Source organism: Delphinapterus leucas, chromosome X (assembly GCF_059928025.1).
Source record: "Delphinapterus leucas isolate spDelLeu-1000000601 "Yukka" chromosome X, BTC_Dleu_Yukka2, whole genome shotgun sequence".
Lineage (NCBI taxonomy): Eukaryota > Metazoa > Chordata > Mammalia > Artiodactyla > Monodontidae > Delphinapterus > Delphinapterus leucas.
In genome coordinates, this window is record NC_143150.1 from 132,381,791 (window position 1) to 132,402,769 (window position 20,979).

At 44.3% G+C, this 20,979-nt stretch overlaps 1 protein-coding gene across 9 annotated transcripts in view; it reads left to right on the top strand.

The window, feature by feature from the left end:
- PRKX (protein kinase cAMP-dependent X-linked catalytic subunit) overlaps positions 1-20,979 on the top strand; it is a 148,311-nt gene that overhangs the window by 64,277 nt on the left and 63,055 nt on the right. For 3 of the 9 annotated variants that reach the window (XR_002642993.3, XM_089904843.1, XM_022561922.3), the window contains exons 6-8: positions 4,982-5,039; positions 8,358-8,435; positions 12,343-12,490. Coding sequence is in view for 8 of the 9 variants with exons in the window: in XM_089904843.1 (XP_089760969.1) it covers positions 4,982-5,039; positions 8,358-8,435; positions 12,343-12,468 (262 nt within the window). In the remaining variant the exon portion in view is untranslated. The other 6 variants (XM_089904844.1, XM_022561927.3, XM_022561925.3 and 3 more) reach the window with 5 other exon arrangements.

Here is a 20,979-nt window from a genome sequence, read left to right on the forward strand (position 1 = left end):
TTACAATTAGCGAATAAAGGTGTTTGTTATCATATTTAATAAGAGAGCTGTTTTGTTATTTGATAAGAAGGATGTCCTTCCTCCCAGTTAGTGTTGCAGTTGGCACAAGTGTTGATGGCTTTAGCAGAGTTTATCTTTTCTCTCCTGCTTAAATTATTTTCATTCTTAAAGTCCTTTCTCCTGCTAGAATTTTGAGTTACGCCCTCGTTGTTTCAAGAACTTTTGCATTGCTTCAGTGTTAAACTTTGGGTGTGCATTTTTGTGTCAGTGGGAGGAAAAGCTAAATTTTTTAAAAGATAAGAATGCTTTAGGTTTTCCAATGATTTTTCCAACGACCTTGCTCTGTGTGTCAGCTTTTAGCCATTTGCACCGTTGTGAGTCCTAATTTCTAGCTGTTCTACTGTATTTCCCAGATACATTGATAGGTGCTTCAAACCTCTTCTGATCCCCAAATGGGGTTTAATTGTGTTTAGTTGAGAACTAAACTTTTCTCTCTTTTTTTGCTACATATTTTTTTTTTTTTTTTTTTTTTTTTTTTTTTTTTTTTTTTTTTTTGCTACATATTTTTAAAGTAACCTGTTAAGTTCAGGGAAAACTTATTTCATGACAGTGATCAGCTGTGATCCTGGGGCCGCTGGCTGCATCTAGTTTTGTTTCACCTTAAACAGCGATGCTCAGTATGGACCAAGGATGGTGTTCTTCTTGGTTCGTGTGGGCTGGAGCTTGTGTCGTGTTTGACCCACCAGCTAGGTTTTAAAAGATTTTAGCAAGAAAAGGAGGCTCCAGTTAGACATAAATTATCCGGAAGGGAGACTTCTGTGTCCTGAATGGTCCGACAGTAAGGTGACAAGGGGAATACATACAGCACTCAAAAGTCTATTGCTCTAGAAAGAAATGAAGAAATATGGTCTAGGATTTCTCTCCCAGGCTCCAGATCCCATCAGTGTTGAGTGACATTGTTTCGAATGGATGGCAAAGCACTTTAAAAATTGAGTTATAGGGGAGGGGTGGGGAGGGACGAGGAAGGATCGGGGGAGGGTATTAAGAGAAGACAAAATAAAGAGGAAAAAAATAAAGTTGAGTTATAAATGTATCAACGATTGACCAATGGTATGATCAGATTAGCGCCTACTCACACCCATGGGCACTGCTAGTTGACGGCCCCTGTAGACTCCCTGGACTTCTCCTGGGTACACCTGGGGCTTGTAAACACCCGCTGCATGTTGGCGGGACCTGCCCGCGATGGGTGTGACTTCGCTGTTGCCATGGGTGCACGTGCTCCAAGCAAGATAAATATGAACTACCTCCTGTGTCCTCATAGGCTGCTTCTTTCTTTTGTAAACTTGTGACAGTCTTAGGCAACACAGATCATCAGACTGGATCCCCTTCCTCTTTCAAGGAAGGACTTGAATTCTTCCAGGAGATGTTTCCCCAGGAGAAGGGAAGATCCATAAATCTTAGGTCATTTATTTGCTTCTGTTAATATATGTATTTGTAATGGTTAAAATAGTAAATTTTATTTCTATTTTACCACACTTTTTTTTTTTTTTTTTTAAGTACGCGGGCCTCTCACTGTTGTGGACTCTCCCGTTGCGGAGCACAGGCTCCGGATGCGCAGGTTCAGCGGCCATGGCTCACGGGCCCAGCCGCTCCACGGCATGTGAGATCTTCCCAGACTGGGTCACGAACCCGTGTCCCCTGCATCGGCAGGCGGACTCTCAACCATTGCGCCACCAGGGAAGCCCTACCACACTTTTTTTATCCATTTTGTTTTATTGAAGCGTAGTTGACTCACAGTGTTGTGTTAGTTTCAGGTGTACAGCAAAGTGATTTGGTTATACATACACACATGTATGTATATACATATAAATTCTTTTTCAGATTCTTGTCCATTATAGGTTATTACAAGATATTGAATATAATTCCCTATGCTATATAGCAGGTCCTTGTTGTTTATTTTATATACGGTAGTGTGTATCTGCTAATCCCAAACTCCTAATTTATCTCCCCTCCACCCCCTTTCCCAATAAGTCTGTTTTCTATGTCTGTGAGTCTGTTTCTGTTTCATAGATAAGTTCACTTGTATCTTTTTTTTTTTCTTCTGGCCATGAGCGCAGCATGTAGGATCTTAGTTCCCCGACCAGGGATTGAACCCATGCCCCCTGCATTGGAAGTGCGGAGCCCTCACCACTGGAAGGGAAGCCCCTGTATCATTTTTTAGATACCACATACAAGTGACATCATATATTTGTCTTTCTCTTCTGACTGACGTCACTTAGTATGATCCCCTCCAGGTCCATCCACGTTACTGCAAATGGCACAATTTCATTCTTTGTTACACTCACGTCCGTATGTAGAGTACGTGTCCAACGTTTCGTGAACAAGAGGATGTTATAGAAAGAGAACAGACCTAAGCATAATCTCCGTCCGGTCTCCTGCCAACTCCCCGTCTTTTTCTCCTAGTTTACTTTCAAGAGAGAAGCAGCAGAGGCTGTTCTGGAATCCTTGGTGAGGGTGAGGGTGAGGGTGAGGGTGAGGGCTCACGTGCGCAGCTCCAGGCGCTTCCTCTCACGTCCCCAGTTGAGGGGGCTCAGCAAGGGCAGAAACCTGGGACCCTTTGCTGCTCTTGATGATGGCCGATCATAGTTGAGTAAAGCTTTACTCCTTCACGTTTCTGCCTAGATCTTCATGAGCTGGCTGAGAAGCAGAGCCCGAAGGAGTGATTTCCTACCCAAATGACTGTCACCAGGTGGCCCTGAGGGTAGAATTTTGACTGAAGTTTTTCAGGTCCTTTGTGGGTTCCTGCAGCCTCAGCGTTGGACCGTGTCAGCGTGTTGGCCTGGGCAAATGTCTCTTTGGACGAAGCTTCAGGTTTCCTTGCAGGAATATGTATAATGGCAAAGGAAGTAAAAGCTTTGGGGCTTGGTGCCGACTTGGTAGAACTCATATTTATTTACAAGTGTTTCTCTGTGTCTGAAAGTGGTCGAGGAGAAGCCAGCTGGCACCCGGGGAGTCGGTAGGATTCAGAATTTCAGCCTCGATGAATCAAGGGCCTGCCAGTGGACTCACAGCCATTCCAGGATGGAGGTGCCCACCTGCCACGTCTTGGATGCTTGCAGAGTTCCTACGTGGCTTTGACATATCGGGTGGCCCCTTTTCCTTTGCACCTTTTGCCTTCAGGATTGAGCTGTTTCGCAAAGATCTAAATTTATATATTAAATAAATCTTTGATTTTCTTGTAATCCTGGGACTGGCAGCTTTAAGGATATGCACTCATGGGGCTGAGGGTGCTGTAAATAATAGGGAAAAAGAGGAAAAAAAACACATGGATTTGGGGATATTTTGGGAGTGTGGTGTTTGGTGACCTTGTTTTTTTTAGTTTGTTTCTTTGGTATGTCAAAATAATGAAGGGGAGACTCACTAAGTATAGGAAAGGTACCTTCATTTCTCAGTGCTTTTGTATCCCTCTGCCTTGCACAAGAGTAAATTTCCTCTGTTTTCGATGGACACATCAAAATCCTAGCCTTAAGGCTAAATCCTAGCCTTAGGTGAGCCAGTGTTCTTGGGTTTTCTCTTTGAGATGGATTTGGGAGAACGTCTAGAAGGACTCCAGTTCTACTTAAGGATACCCAGTGTTGGGAAACTCTGTGTTACAGTTATACCTTAACAGGGTTTGATCAGTGGGAACCTGGGAGATTTCACAGTGCAGATGTGAGGAGCCCTGGGTCCCTGGTCCCTCATTTATCACCTGACGCATCTGAGCCTCCTTAGCTGGTCACACAGCGCCCAGGGCGTAGCTGGAGCCTGGTTTTGTGATGATCACCCCGGGGCATCGCTGGATTCAGGAAAGCTGAGATGCTTAAAGCTGAGTCGGGGGTGTTTGATTGTCCTGGAAAACATCCTTATATGCTTGAAGTCCCTGGATATTATTATACACAGCATAGTCAGCATATTAGATACTTAAACACACACATTATACTTTTTATTTCCTTAACTGTTACTCTGAGAGCTAGCCCATCTTCTGGAAGTCTTGAAAACCATCTCCAGTTTCCCGTCATAGTTGACCGTCCTGCTGTATTCTGATACTGCCTACAATTTATTTATTTATTTTTAAACAAGATTATTTATTTATTATTTAATTTATTTTTGGCTGTGTCGGGTCTTAGTTGCGTCACGCGGGATCTTTTGTTGAAGTGCACGGGCTCTTCGTTGCAGCGTGCAGGCTTCTCTCCAGTTGTGGCGTGCAGATTTCCTCTTCTCTAGTTGTGGCGTGCAGGCTCCAGGGCGCGTGGGCTCTGTAGTTGTAGCACACGGGTTCCAAAGGGCGTAGGCTCTCTAGTTGAGGCGTGTGAGCTCAGTAGTTGCGGCACGCAGGCTTAGTTGCTCCGCGGCATGTGGGATCTTAGTTCCCTGACCAGGGATCAAACCCGTGTCCCCTGCACTGGAAGGTGGATTCTTTACCACTGGACCACCAGGGAAGTCCCCCGTCTGCTCTCTAGAGGGAGGATCTCAGTGAACCAGCACACACGAAAGGGATCCAATAAGTTTACGTGCTTACGGGAAGGCAAGGATGGCCAGACAAGAATCTCACAGATAAACAGACCCACAGGGCAAAGCGAGACCATCGATTTTGGTAAAAGCGCATGTCGTGTAGTCGGCGGGGATGGCCTGACTCGTATGTCTGAAATGAAGCCTCACCATCCCCAGGGCAGGCACATTTTCTCTTGCTCCGGGGCTATTCTTCTCTACGATGATTTAATCAACCTCTTCCCCTTAGCTAGGTCCCTCTCGCAGCTCTGCGCCGCAGAAATCATTTAGGAACAGATAATGGTTAGAGAGAAGCGTCAGAAAGCGTTCAGCCAGTGTGAACCACTGCGCCCGTGTCCACGTTGTACGGTGTGGATTTTACTACTGTTGACCTGCTGTGTTTGCATGGGTCCGTATCAACATGTCTGCGTTTCTGTCTCCGTCTCCCCAACAGAGACCTCATTAAGAAATTGCTTGTTGTCGACAGAACAAGGAGATTGGGCAACATGAAGGTGAGTGTTTCCGTCCGTATATGTTAAGTGGTATTCGTTATAAGTGCCTGTCATATTCAGTCATTGGTCAGAGTCCAAATCTGGGTTTCTGGGGCCTGCAGAATCAAACTGGGTCTACACCCCATCTCCTTGTCTCTCCAAAGGAGCCAGTGACTCAACAGTGATCTGTAGGTTACGAATCATGACTTTATTTACTTTCATATTTTTAAACAACGTTGTTGAGGTATAATTCACATGCCATCCAGTTTACCCGTTTTAAAGTGGACAGTCCGATGGCTTGTAATGTATTTGCAGAACTGTGCCATCACCACAGTTTTAAAGCACATGCTCATCCCTTCCAAAAGAAGCCCATATCCTGTATCCTGTAGCTATCACCTCTCTATCCTTCTATCCCTCCTGGTGGTAGGTAACCACTAGGCTACTTTCTGTCTCTATAGATTGTCCTATTCTGAGCTCTCATGAAAATGGAATCATACAAAACATGACCTTTTGTGTCTGCTTCTCTCACTGAGCATCGTGTGTTCAGGGTCCATCCACGTTGCAGCCTGTGTCAGAGCTTCTCTCCTTGTCCTGGCTGAGTCCTATTCTACTGTGTGGATGGACCCCGTGCTGTGTATCCATCCATCCGTCCATGGACACTTGGGCTGTTTCCACTTTTTGGCTGTTATGAATAGTGCTGCTGTAAACATGCATGTGCTGGTTGGTGTGTGAATTCATCGTCATTTTGGAAGCTGTACACCATGTGTGCTTTTGTCAAACTTTTCATCTGGAGGGAAATAACGTGGAAGGAGCTGACTTGTATGAACTGTGATATTGTATATGCCTGTCTTGGTTCTGTTTTGGCACTGCTGAATTTGAGACAAACCAGGGACATCTTCTTAGCTGTTTCTAGCTCTGGATGTCTGTGGATAAACTTAGACGTGGACCAGTGCATTGACCCTGTCAGTTGCAGTCTTGAGGGACAAAGTAGACCCGTGTGTGAGACTTGAACCCCGCAGATCTTTTGGGGCCCTCTGTTTATGTGGGTGTGTTCATTTCCTGGGGCGGCTGTAACAAAGGACCACAAACCGTGAGCTTAAAACCGCAGGAATCCATCCTCCCCCATCCTGGAGACCAGACGTCTGAGGTCCAGGTGTCCCAGAGCTGTGCTCCCTCCAGAGGCTCCAGGGGAGGGTCCTTCCCGCCTCTTCCAGCTTCTGGGGGCTCCAGGCGTCCCTGGGCTTGTGGCCGCCTCCCTCCTGTCTCGGCCTCTGTCTTCCCGGGGCTTCTCCTCTGTGTCTGTGTCTCTCCTCTTCTGTGTCTTGTAAGGACACTGTCATTGCATTTAGGGTCCACCCCAATGACTTCATCTTGACTTGTTTACATCTACAGAAACCTTGTTTCCAAATAAAGTTACATTCACAGGTGCTGAGGAGTAGGGCCTCAACATGTCCTTTCATGGGGAGCACAGTTCAATACATAACTTGTTAAATTGGTTGGCTAGTTAAGGCTACTTATGGAGATTGGCTCATGTGTTGAGGTCCTTAAGGGAGGGGAGTAAACGCTAAGTGGTTGTATATCACTGGTGAAAGGAACAGATCTGTGAAAAAGGATGGTTGTTCATCCAGTAACGGGATGTGTTTCTCCTCCTGGCGCTCCTTCATTTGCAGTGTTTCTCTTTTTATTTCCCAAACAGACCATTGTGTTTATCTCCTTCATCCTCTGTGGACACTGCTCTGTCCTCCACACTTGGAAAGTTTCTAGCACTTACTTTCTCTTTCACTTCTTTGTCTATTTGTTGTATCTGTCTATCTATCATCTATGTCTATCTATATGTCTGTCATATTCCATCGTCTATCTACCTATATATCCGTCATCTATCAATCATCTATCTAGATATCTCATCCATCTATCTCTCCATTATCTATCAATTTATCTGTCATCTACCTGCCTGTGTATCTATCACCTATCGTCTGTTATCTTCCATCATCTATCATCTCTGTCTGTTATCTATTGAACACCTACCTACCTAACTTTCATCTATCATCTATAAATGTATCTATCTAAATAGCTCATCTTCTGTCCTCTACCGTCATCTACATCTATCTCTCTGTCATCTCTCTAGATATCATAAAACCTGAGTATCCATACTGAGTTTGAACTTTGAGGGAGTAAACCTGCAGTCCCATTTACCTTCTCTCAGCGTCCCTCAAGGTAACATTTATCAGATGTCATCGTTTGACTTACATGTGGATGGAAAGAAATAGGAAAAGGAAAAGAGTTTTCAAAATGATAGGACTGGAAAAAAGTGGAAAACATTGACATCCCCATCTCCTTCCTTTTGGAGATATGGTTACAGAGAATTTTCTTTTTTGAGGATAAATCACTTGAAACTTTAAAAAATATGAACTGATACACGTTTTAAAAAGTTAACTTCAGATGCACTGGCTCCTGTGTCACAGACTTCTCATGTTTCTGTCTTATAACTTCGCGCATTTAATTGATTAAAAAGTTGCTACAAGTGTCGTAAAAAAGGAGAAGAAAGGTGCAGCTGAAGGCTGAGAACTTGGAAGGGATTTTCAGAGGTCCTGGTACTGGTGGTGGCTCCCGTCCAGCTATTGACAACACAGCTGAGGATGAACTAGACAGACCTTAGTACACGTTGGTTTTTGTGTTTTGTTTTTAATTTTTTTTGGAGTAGAGTTGATTTACAGTGTCGTGTTAGTTTCAGTTGTACGGCAAAGTGAGTACGTATGTGTGTATCCACTCTTTTTTAGAGTCTATTCCCATATAGGTTATGACGGAGTATAGAGAAGCGTTCCCTGTGCTGTACACATTGTTGATTGAGAGGCAACGTTGGGTAGTTGTTAAAGTCTCTGAAGTTTGACATGCTCAGTTTGAGTTATAGACTTACTCGCTGGGCAATACAGAGCAAATGACATCATTTAATGAATCTCAGTTTATACATTTCTAAAGTGAGCGTAATTTCACCTGAGGAAATTGTCAAGATGAAAACAGGTGTCAAACTCAGACCTGACCGCGTGTCAGTCTAATTTTATGTCAAGAGGCTGAATCATAATTATACTTCGGTCTTTGGTCCAGAGCGGTATACACGTGAACCCCGTGACCGGATTTCTTTCTACGACAAAGGAAAGCAAATGAAACTCAAATGCCTTCGTCTGTAGTTTTCCCTAATAGCTCACACTCTGGGCACAGTGATTCCAAACATAGCAAACTCTTGTTTTTCTCCGTAGGGCATCACGTAGAGGTTCTTTTGGAATATTTTCTTTCCTATCCTGTCAACCTTCCGTTCACTGATGATGCATGTTTCTTTTGCAGAATGGAGCAGAGGATGTGAAACGGCATCGGTGGTTCCGGACCATGGATTGGGAGACTGTCCCAGAAAGGAAACTGAAGGTACAACATACTTAAATGGGCAGTTCGTCCCTGGGCAGCCTGGAGCTCTCCTGAGCTCTCATTCACTTAGGATGGACACATAATGAATTGATTCGATACAAGCAACCATCCCAAATCATTAATAAGCCAAGTTCCCTGTTCAGGGGAGAGCTCAGCTAAAGAGTCACCTAATGGGGGGTTCAGACCCCACTTGTGCAGTTGGGTTTTTGGAGAACTGGCTCCATCCGTCCCTGGCTCTGAGACTATGATGAATCTCATCTGTTCCCTTTCTAAGGGGGAATAACACAGGTAGGACGTATGTCTCATACTTATGGACGGATATGGCACAGTGATGGGGGTAGCTTAGATGGAAAGTATTCTGAGGCCCATCTTTCTTTGAACTTAATATGTGATTGACGGGTATCCTCAACAGCAATGTTTTCAACGTTGCACTTGGGCGCCAGTGGAGAGACTTAAAAAATGCTAATGCCTCGCCCCCAGCCCAGACTCTAGGGGTGGAACCGATATTCATTTTATTCAAGGTTTTAACTTTTATGTATTTTATTCTATTACACTGACTTACAAAATTGCCTAAGTAATATATTCGCATTGTTCAAAAACCCAATCAATATTAATAGGTATACATGGCCAGGCTGTCCCCTCCCAGCTGGCTATAGGTAACCACTTTCATTAGATTCTTCTGTGTATCCTTTAAAAGTTTCTTTAGGTTAATGTAAACTCAGGTGGATACACATGTTCTTATTTTCTCCCTTTTTTAAAAAAAGTATTTGTTTTTATTTATTTATTTATTTGGCTGTGTCGGGTCTTTAGTTGTGGCACGCAGGCTCTCTAGTTGTGGTGCGAGGGCTCCAGAGCACTCGGGCTCAGTAGTTGTGGCACACGGGCTCTCTAGTTGTGGCACACAGGCTCTAGAGCACGTGGGCTTAGTTGCCCTGCGGCACGTGGGATCTTAGTTCCCTGACCAGGGCTCGAACCCATGTCCCCTGCATTGGAAGGTGGATGCTTAGCCACTGGACCACCAGGGAAGTCCTTCTCCCTTTTTTAAAAACACAAAACCTACAGTTATACATGCGCTATTCTAATTTTGCTTTTTTCATTTAACGATACAACCTCGAGATCTTCCCATATGCCTGAATAGCTTTCTCATTCTTTTTAAACCGCATGGAACTCCTTGACATGTCTCTACCATCGTTTACTTATCCAGACCTCAACTGACAGACACTTAATGCCGATTCCAGTCTCCTAAAAGGAATAATTTCATACATTTCTTTTGTGTTGAAGATGAATTTCCAGAAGTGAGATCCTTGGGTCAGAGGGCAAATGCGTTTGAAATCTAGGTTCTTTTGCAGCATACTTCCCTGTAGAAATGACATCCTTTTGTGCTCCCAGGGAACTTGTTCTGAAAAAATGCCTCTTTCCCCCCAGCTCAAGAGTGATGAGTTATACAACTTTTGCAGTTTTGCCTAACTGATGGTTTAAAACAGGTATCTCTGTGTGACTTTATTTTTATATCTTTTTAAAAGTTCATCAAGTGATTCCAAATATGCCACCCAGATAGAGATACTCCCCTGGAGCCGTTGACTGGGCTGGAAGGTTTCTGAAAGTCAGAATCATGCACCTTCTGTCCACGTGGTGCCTGGTTTATAGAAATAGCTCATTGATTGAATGCAGTGAGAAAGAATGAAGGAAAAGTCACCATTAAACTTACTCTGTGACTTTTAAAATCTTTATAAATCCTTAACCTCTTTTATGGAGCCAACCTAAGATCTGTTCATGCGTGGGTTGGCCCGTTTGGGGATGGGAGTTGTCTGCTGTGCGTATAAAGCGTGAACCTCACTAATTAGGCTTTCTGGCACGGAACTTCTGAGTCAGATGAGGAACGTGGCACCTTCACCTGAAGTTCCTTGATGTTTCTGAGATGCTGACCACTCCATAGTCTTTGCACTTTGATACACTCACCGAAATATACAAGTGACAAGAGGGTTTTCTTCCTTTTTTTTTTTTTTTTACATGAATAATTTTTAATTTACTTGACTGATTTCTGTGTCCACATAGCAGTTAAAATGTTCCCCCCTGGGATCCACGTATGAGCGCATGCTCTGTCAGGATTCTCCAGCTGCATCTGCTTTGCTGTGGTCTGTTAGGAAGCGCGGAGCTTTGGGACAGGGACAAATCTAGGTCCTCGTCCTGGACTTGACTTGAGGATTCTAGCATCATGAGCCTCAAGTGTCTTGTGAAACATCCAGGTTAGGATCCATCCTGCAGAGGAAGGGAGAGAGGGGTGGTGCTCACCACGTGTGTTAAAGGCTCTGGACAAAGCATAACAGTTTCATAGGATTAGAGAAAACTAGTTGGTGTCTGTGTGTGTTACAGAATCTTGGAGTTGGATGTATGCAGGAATCAGCAAAGTACAACCTGTGGGCCAAATCTGGCCCCTTGCTTGTTTTTTATAAATAAAGTTTTATTGGCACATAGCCACATCCATTTGTTTACAGATTGTCGATGGCTGCTTTCCCACTGCAATGGCAGCACTGAGTAGTCGCAACAGAAGTTGTATGGCCTGAAAAACAAAATGTTCTACTAACTGGCCCTTTATGGGAAAAGTTTGCTGACCCTCTTCTCAATCCCAATGCCTTCATTTTTATCAATGCAGGATTGTGGCTTGGCCTCTGAGATAATAAAACCCAAGTCTGGAGCTCTTTCCATCTTTCTGGAATTTTCCAAAGTGTGGCCACAGGACCAGCTGCATCAGAATGTCCCCGACCTGGGAATCTGAATTTCACAAGCAGTCCAGGTGGTCCTCAGTTCTAGAATTTAAGAAGCAAGTGCTGAATTTCACAAGCAAGTCCAGGAAGCACAGAGACTCACATATATCATAAACTCTAGGAAAAACACACCAAGACACATATTAATCAAACTAACAAAAATTTAATTCAGGCATAAGCAAGGAGAGACCTTCAAGATGGTGGAGGAGTAAGACATGGAGATCACCTTCCTCCCCACAAATACATCAAAAATACATCCACATGTGGAACAACTAGTACAGAACACGTACTGAATGTGGGCAGAAGACCTCAGACTTCCCAAAAGGCAAGAAACTCCCCCACGTACCTGGGTAGGGCAAAAGAAAAAACAGAGACGAAAGCGCTTGCAATATCTTTAATTCCAAGCTTTTCCTGTTCATAAACAAAGAAAAGTAGCTCTGTTGTTTTCCAGTTCTTTTTACATTTTTACATAAAGTTGTAGACATAGAGGGATGTATGGGTAGACCTCGGAGATACTGTAAGCTTAGTTCCAGAGTACCACAATAAAGCGAGTCACACTAATTTTTTGGTTTCGCAGCACGTATAAAAGTCATGTATAGGGAATTCCCTGGTGGTCCAGTGGTTAGGACTGTGTGCTTTCACTACCAAGGGTGAGGGTTCGATCCCTGGTCCGGGAGCTAAGATTCCCGCAAACCAAGGCGTGGCCAAAAATTAAAAAAAAAAAAGAAGAAGAAAGATTAAGTTATGTACAATATATACTATCCTGTAATCTATTAACCATACAGTCACACTATGTCTAAAAAAAGTGTCCGTATCTTAATTCCAAAGTACAAAAGAAAACAAAACAAACACAATTTCAGTAGTAACATCAAAGATCACTGGTCACAGATCAACATAACAAATATAATCATAGTGGAAAAGTTTGAACTGTGAGAATTGTCAAAATGTGACACAGACCCGAAGTGAGCCAGTGTGGTTGGAAAAAGGATCCCAATAGACTTGCTCAGGGTAGGGTTGCTGCAAAGCTTCCATTTGTAAAAAACACGGCCTGTGCAAAGTGCAACAATGTGCGCTGAGCGTAATAACATCCTGGCGCGCGCTGTTCCTCTGTAACACGGTGTTGGGTCTTGTTGATCCCCCAGCCTCCCATCGTGCCCAAAGTGTGCAGCGAGGGCGACACCTCCAACTTCGAAGCTTATCCCGAGAACGACTGGAACATGGCCCCTCCGGTGTCACAGAAAGATCTGGAAGTCTTCAAGAATTTCTGAGCATGGGCTCCCCACCTGGAAGGTATATCTTTTTTTTTTTTTTTTTTTTTTAATATCAAGGCATCTCATTTCATTCATTAATTTTATCAGTTGAATTCTGTTTCTTTCTTTCTTTCTTTTTAACATATACATGTATCTATTCTTTTTCAAATTCTTTTCCCATTTAGGTTGTTACATAATACTGTACCCAGTTCCCTGTGCTCTACAGAAGGTCCTCGTTGGTTGAACTTATTTACAAAACAGAAACAGACTCATAGACTCAGAGAACGAACTTATGGTTACGAGGGGGGGAGGGTCGGGGGAAGGGGGGAGGGATACATTGGGAGTTCGGGATTGATACGTCCACACTGCTGTATTTAAAATGGGTAACCGACAAGGAGTATGTTTATTTTTAGTAGTTAAAAATCAGCCAGGGGGCTTCCCTGGTGGCACAGTGGTTGAGAGTCCACCTGCCGATGTAGGGGACACGGGTTCGTGCCCCGGTCCGGGAGGATCCCACATGCCGCGGAGCGGCTGGGCCCGTGAGCCATGGTCGCTGAGCCTGCGCGTCTGGAGCCTGTGCGCCGCAACGGGAGAGGCCACAGCAGTGAGAGGCCCATGCACCGCAAAAAAAAAAAAAAATCAGCGAGGTTGACAGAACCTCATGTGCAGGAGGTCTTGCATAGACCGAGTGGGGCTTCTCTCCCCACTTCGGGCACGAGCGATGGAGCAGAACCAGCCCTGGTCCTTTCCACGGCAGCAGAAGAAACAGCTTGTGTGTGTTGGCCGCTCAGCCAGAGCACCAGCCTCACCACCAGGATCTCACTCCCCGGACCGACCTGCTGGGGCAGGCCTGTACCAGTACGTACGGCTCCTAGGAGACAGGTGCACCTACACATTTGAGAAGCATAGCTCTTATGGCTGCTTCCTGGAATCCCCGAGGTCCAGACCACAGTACTTCCCAAGTATTTTCAGAAGGGCTCTTGGGTCTCTTTTTGTTAGAAAGGAATCATCTGAGAACACGTCATAGGAAATTTGCTAAAGTTAATTTGAGATTGAAAAGAAAAGACTTTGAGTGTCTTATTTCCACGAACCTTTGAAGGTCTATGCCTCTCTGACTTTGAAGGTCTAGTTTATTTAGTTAGTTATTGAGTTAGTTTAATTGACTTTTATTTTTCTCCCTGGTATCTAGGGGTTGGTTTTTATTTTCTTAATTTTTTACTGAAGTATAGTTGATTTGCAATATTGTGTTAGTTTCAGGTGTAGCAAAGTGATTCCGTTGTATATATGTATATATTTTTTCAGATTGTTTTCCATTGTAGGTTTTTGCAGTATACTGAGTATAGTTCCCTGTGCTGTACAGTAGGTCCTTGTTGTTTATCTATTTTATACCTAATAATGTGAATCTCTTCATCCCGAACTCCTAATAATTCCCTCCCCGTCTTTCCCCTTCGGTAACCATAAGTTTGTTTTCTGTGTCTGTGAGTCTGTTTCCGTTTTGTAAATAAGTTCATTTGTACCATTTTTTTTCTAGATTTATAGTGGAATTATTTTTAATGTACTTTGGCCAATGGCAGGGGCAGTATTTGATGACATTCTTGGTGACCCTTTGGAAGTCAGGAGGCCATTTCATGATCTCATTGCTTCCTGTTCATGCAACCAGCTTGCATTTTGCTCTTCTAAAAGCCAGACACATTCGTATTTGAATGTCTCTCAGTCATTTTACCGGCTGGTATTTTCCGCTGAGCGATTAGATGTGATGATGCTATGCGAAAAGATATTCTTTCATGAAGCGAAATCTCATCCCACAGGTGAGACCCGAGCTCAGCTTCGTTACAGGATTCCGGAGCTCTGTTCTGGAGCTATGTGACTTACTCGTGCATCTGTGTGTGGACTGCTGCTTTTCAGTAGGTGGAGATGGATGTTAAGACAGCTGGCAGGGGACCTCTCAGCTCTCTGTGCCTTGTAGTTCTCTTCATCATAAAATGTTTTTTCTGGTTGTATAATCCTACAGCAAAGCACATTGAAACTAGGATCTGTTTTTGTTTTGTTTTGTTTTGTTTTGCGGTACGCAGGCCTCTCACTGTTGTGGCCTCTCCCGTAGCGGAGCACAGGCTCCGGACGCGCAGGCTCAGCGGCCATGGCTCACGGGCCCAGCCGCTCCGCAGCACGTGGTATCTTCCCGGACCGGGGCACGAACCCGTGTCTCCTGCATCGGCAGGCGGACTCTCAACCGCTGCGCCACCAGGGAAGCCCTAGGGTCTGTTTTTGCTTAAGTGATGAATCTCCCTTCTCATCGTGGGTGAGGAGAGGCTAGTTCTGTGCATGTCAACACCATAGAACATTAAAAACCCACCTTTCAGATATTGTTCCATGTCTCTTATTAGGCATCTTCTCTCCTTAGAATTCAGGCTTGTGGGTCTTTGCAGTAAGAATTCCAAAGGAAAGTTGGGTTTCTTTCGTGCTATTATCGTTGTTGTTCTTGTTAGGATGACAAACGTTACCCAGGTGTTTAAAAACTAACAAAATCCTTTGTCTAATTTCATGCCAGAAACAGGGTGATTTGAGCCTGCCTGGGACAGATGGCTGCCCCCAGGCAGACCTGAAGAAGCATCTTCTTAATGGGATAAGGACTTTTCCACATTTATATATACCCGGATGTATATAAAGAGATTGCAGAGCCATTGGCATTTGTGGACCTAGAATTATTTAAGCAACTGGAAATCGACTGCACATTGGACATTTTGAAAAATTGTTTGGTTGTAGATTTTATCTTCTTTTTAGGCTTGTGTTCCTACTGGGATATCCTGGGGTGTTTTTTCTCATAGACTTTATAAGTTTGACCTGAACTTGTTCAGATACAACCACAAATTGCGTGTGTGTGCCTGTGCGTGTGTCTGTGTGTGTATAAAAAGGACGGTGTGCCTGGAGCAGGGAAATTGTGCAGTGAAGTAAATGTTCCTACTTTCCAGAGCCTATGGTGTTTTATGTTTCAGATTTTTTTTCAAGAATCTATTCTTTTGGGGACAAATTTTAAAAGTATGATATGTGCATTTTTTATCATCTTATATGCATTTTATGGTTATATGTGAAGAAAGTATCATACGATGGTCTGTATCCAATATTTTCAATGCTTTGTGTCTGGTAGCCTTGGGTCATGAATCCAGGACGACAGGGAAGGAGATGTGGGTTTGGACTTTAGTGCAAGGCTAGCCATTGACCATGAATGTTATTCAAGGAATTTTCTCTATTGCATTAAAAAATCTCATACTCTGTAGGGGGATGGCTATCTATTAATATTCCAGGTTAAATCCGTGGACCAAACTGCATCTCCCAAAGCAAACTCGTAGCTTTCTGTATTGGCTCAATGAACTTATGCAAATGTTTTCTTTTCCCTTTGGTTTTAGGAAAAGTAAGAAACAAAACGGGTACGATGGAAGTGTTTGAACCTCCCTCGTTTCTGCTTAGTTTTACTTCTTCTTGTCAATGTTCAGTCCATCTGGTGTCATAGACCTGGTTGGCTTGTGCAGAATAACCGTTGGGCGAGATTCGTTTCTCTTTGGACGTGATGGTGAGGGTCCCCTGAGGAGTGCTCTGCTGTGCCTTCCCCTTAGCACTGATCATGAAAGCCAAGTGTTGAGTGGGTCGCCATGAGTGTGTTGCTGTTTAAATATGGGTCTTCCCGGAAGCAGTGCCTGGGCGGAGGTCCTTGGTGTCTGTCTGGTCCCTCATGCATTTCCTCCTCTACTCTCTGCTTCTGCTTTCTGATTCCAAACTTTGCTCTGAAAATCTAAAGGCGCCACCCATATTCTCTTGGCTGTGAGTCAGCTGAAAACACAGCATTGCTCAAACCTGTTATGTATCCGATCGTAGGGCCCAACCACGGCCTTCTCCGTGGAGGTCTGTGCGTTTAAGAAGTAGGTTCCAGAGCCTTCAGTGGCGGCCGGGATGCACCCGATAGATCTTCGAGATCTCCTCTCCTGCATCCTCCCTTTTCCTGCCAAGAAAGGTCCAGCTCCTTGGGCAGCCGGCATGGGGCAGAGTATGCCCCACAGGTGTGTTGGTGTCAAGTGTTGGGTGCCCCCTGAGCTCTCAGCCCCCTCCCAGGCCTCTGCAGCTCATGTGTTCTTGGGTTACCGGGCAGGTTCTTTGCCATCAACACTGTTTTTCCTGGGCTGGGCCAGGAAGGCTTTTCTTCCTATAGCCCTTGCCTACCTCTGTCTCTTCTGCAGGCACATCTAGGGGTGTGGAGAGCGCCATTTGCAAAAAATCATACGTTTTTTTTTACTGTAGCAAAAAATGTCAAAGGAGATGCAGTCACCTCTCACATTTGGCCAGTTTCCACTCACGAATCCAAAGACAAGGGCTGTGTGTATTTGAAGGTGACATGAAGGCAACTTACACCTATAAGAGCTTTAAATTGAAGACACTAAATCACCCCCTTCTCATAAATGACCTCGTCTTCAAAAACCAACTCCATAGGTGCGAGTGAGCCCAAAATTTAGTAAAAGAAACCCGTTCCAATGAGTAGCTCAATAAAAATTTATTTTCCAAGGGTGCGCTTGGGTAAATGTTCCCACAGAACTGTATTTTCAGTCTGTACTTTTCAGGCACCGTGCTCTTTGGATGAAGCCATGGGCCAACAGGGGCTAAAATTTTACCATGTAATCTCTGCACTGTTTCATCGTTGAATGTCAGAAGGTTAAATGAGCAAAGCAAACCTGCACGGAGATGTAGACCCACAAGGAAAAACATGTCTTGTGTCTTCTGACTATAAAAATAAACAATTAGGGCTTCCCTGGTGGCGCAGTGGTTGAGAGTCCGCCTGCCGATGCAGGGGACGGGGGTTCGTGCCCCGGTCCGGGAAGATCCCACATGCCGCGGAGCAGCTGGGCCCTTGAGCCATGGCGCTGAGCCTGCGCATCTGGAGCCTGTGCTCCGCAACGGGAGAGGCCACAACAGTGAGAGGCCCGCGTACCACAAAAAAAAAAAAAAAAAAAAAAAAATTATTAGGAGCCTTATGCTTAAAAAAATACAAAATAAATGAAACACCTTTCTTGAACACAGTGCAAAATTGTACATACACACGATCCCTATGCATGTTTTTTTGGGTTTGCTCTTCCTGTCCAGGATTTAATTTATGAGATGAAAAGGGTACAAGAATGCATGAAAACACACTGCCTTAATTTTGAACAAATATGCAGGGAAGATAAAAGTTCAAATGCATTGATGACTTGGTTCTTTAAAAATGTTGTCATTGACCATCAGCCACGCAAACATTGAAAGTGAAGAGGAATTCCAAGAGTACCACATGGTGTTTGTCTCACCTTCCAGACCCTCAGGCCCATTTAATTATACAAAGCGTTACCTGCCGGTGACCAGGGCATAAATTAAATGGTCTGACGTAATGCAAAGATGGGTGTGATCAAAGTGAGTCTTAAGCACATGGCACGCTCCCTATGTATGACCGAAAAATTGTTCACTCCCTGGAGGCCTTCTGCCGTGTTCACATATCGGATCAAAAATAATCAGGGTGCAAAGTTTTGGAGAAAATTCACATCCATCAGTACAACATTGAGAGCCGGGAAAGGACAGATTTATTTTTGTTTTCTGCAATTTTGACAAGTTGGTAAATGACAATGCTATTTAAAAAGTCTTTAGGAAACACATGTATTGCAAGAGGTGGATTGAGGCGGGTCTTGTTTTCCTAAGGGGATTGTCGCCAGCCTGCTTTGATAGGCATCTGTAAAGCTGAGAAGGAGATGAAATCACAGCTGATCATATGGCATAATGCTCATGGTCACAGAAGTCGGAATCCCCCTCAGCAGAAATGTATCGTTTGCCAGCAATGGAAAAATCGTGATTTATGCTCTCCACATGTCAAAACACGCAAAAGAAACTCCAGTCACTAGGTAACGGGTGTCCATGTCACACCATCACGATGCTTTCAAACACCACCTCCTGTTGTGCTCCTGGGGCAGCTGCACCACCAGCTGTTTATAAATGTCTCGTGCAGTGTTTTGTTTCCTTCTATCCGTCTGTTATGTCGGGACTTACCTGCCGCCAGCCACAGCGTCACCAGTAGCGCTGAGCAGTTGAGTGAGGCGACACACATTTGCCCTTTCTACGTACAACCTAAGTTGCCTCTCAGTTTGGAACCACTTTAACTGTGCAATACAGCTCCATCCTGTTCACGCGAGACCCCGACGCACCGCCCTGGAGGCACCGAGGGCCGCCCACCCAGGTGAACTCTGCAGGCTGCAGCAGACCCCACCAGAACATCAAAATCCTCACGTTAGCTGCAGGTGCAGGAAAGACTGGATTTTTTTTTTCCAGCCCTTTGATTTTGCGTCGTGAAATTTGCACCACCACAGAAGCCCTTGATGGCTCCCAATTAAGATTTGAAGTGACACGCCTGCATTATTCTTTTTCCAGGGGTCCGTCTCCCTGGCGTGTATTTTACACCTGTTGGGCACATCCTACGAACTGTATGTACCCTCTATCCCTGTTTCTGACTAATTAGTTCCACTTCCCTGGATGTTGTTGAGTTACCAAAAACAAAGAGAAAAATACGTGCACAGTTGTCTTAATATGTTTGAGTAGTTGTGTGTGTGTGTGTCTGTCTGTCTGTCTTGTTGGAGGTGGAATGGGGGGGGATGCTTTCACCAAGCATACTGTTTTCATATCAGGCTTGTTTTTGAAGACCCTGTGGGGTTGCATCCAAGGAGCAGTGCTTCATAATCAAAAGGAAATACTCTGTAACGGTTTCCTCTAAATTATTGTGTCGTAAGATGTTCTGTTGATCTTCCATGGTGGACTTTTGTTATTTAAGTACAAGTCATTACATGTTTGTTTCTGCAACTGGGATGTGAAGCCTTTCTGCTCGCAGGCCGTCTTTCCTGGTTCCCTGAGATGCTTTTCCAGCTCTGCAGGGAGGTCAGAGCTTCCTTCTTTCTTGCGGGATGAAGCTCCTGGGCCAGTGTGGCACGTTCCCAGTGAGTCACACTGGGAGCCCCGCCGGGTCATCCCAGCTTCTCATGTGGATTAAAAAACCCTGTCAGTTCCTTGCACAATGAAAATCACTGTGATTTGTATATATACCCTAGGAAAATTTTACTGCTGTCTAATTTATGGAATAATACTATTGATTCCAGGTTTGTTTAATAAAACTTTGTATCTTTTAAGATAAAGTCTGTCTCCGGTCTGGTTCTTTGGTCACAGGGGAAGCTGTAGCTTTTCTGCTTTCATCTAGCCTAGGTGTCGGAAGTCTTTCTTTTTCTTTTTAATTTTTTATATTTTACTGAGATATAATTGACCAAAAAATTATGTTTGTTTCAGGTTTACAGCATAATGATTCTATATATGTATATGTAGCAGAAAAACACCCCAGTATATCTATTTAACCTCCGTCCCCTTACATAGTTATAAAATGTTTTTCTTGTGCTGAGAACTTTCAAATTCTCCCTTAAAACAAGTTTCAAACATATGATACAGTATTATTGTATTTTCTTCTGCAGAGGGCCAGATGGTTAATATTTTTGGCATTGCAGGACAAGCTGTGTGCAAAAGCAGCCCTAGACTGTATGTAAATGAAGGGGCGTGGCTGTGTTCCAATAAAGTTTTATTTATAAAAAGAGGCTGGGGGGCTGGATTTGGCCATGCTTTGCCAACCTCTCATCTAGTACCCGAGGGTGTCTTTGCCAGTCGCCTTTGCAGTTTGTTCAAAATGTGCCTCCATCATTGTCATCAAAAACTAAAATATTTTAAAATTTCCTTCTCATCCCTCACGTAGCTTGGCACCCAGCTTTCCACGTTACCTTTGCAGTTTGCTGAAACATCCGCCCTTCCTCACCGTAAGTCAACCCGTGTGTGATTTATAGCATTCATGTCACACTGGTACAGCCAGGTAGCAAGCATCACACCAAAACGAGGGTCCCATACGAGCCTGTTTATTACTTGGTGGCCACCCTTGTCCACCTCTGCTCATGGAATTCCTTTGGGAACGTCTCCACAGACAGGCACGGCAACTTAGGGTCTGGGTGCAAACCTTGTGGGAGTGACGGTCTAGAATTTCTATAGAGTAGGTGCTTAGGGGGTGACATTCTGGTTTGGGAGAGAGAGAGAGAGAGAGAGAGAGTGTGTGTGTGTGTGTGTGTGTGTGTGTGTGTGTGTACGTGTGTGTACGTGCCCGCGCACATCCATGCATATTTCGGGAGAAGATGAGAAAGGGTTTTTGAGGGACTGATGGAGATGGTCCACGGGGTCTGTGTTGCGAAGCAGCTGAGTTCTTCTGTCTCCTCTGCCATTTTGGTTGCCCTCATTGGCTTCTTTTCTTTTCTTTCTCCTTTTTTTTCCGTAACCATACTCTGTTCATGGAAGTCTGGAAGCCAATCTCATTTTGCGTTCTTGTTAAAGAATCCAACAACCTTGTCTCAAGAAGTTAAGGAAGGACAGGTGTGGTCTCAGTCCGAGGCTGCCTCAGGTATGGCCTGCGGAAAAAAAATTTTTCTTCTGTTTCTGGAGCTCCCCTCC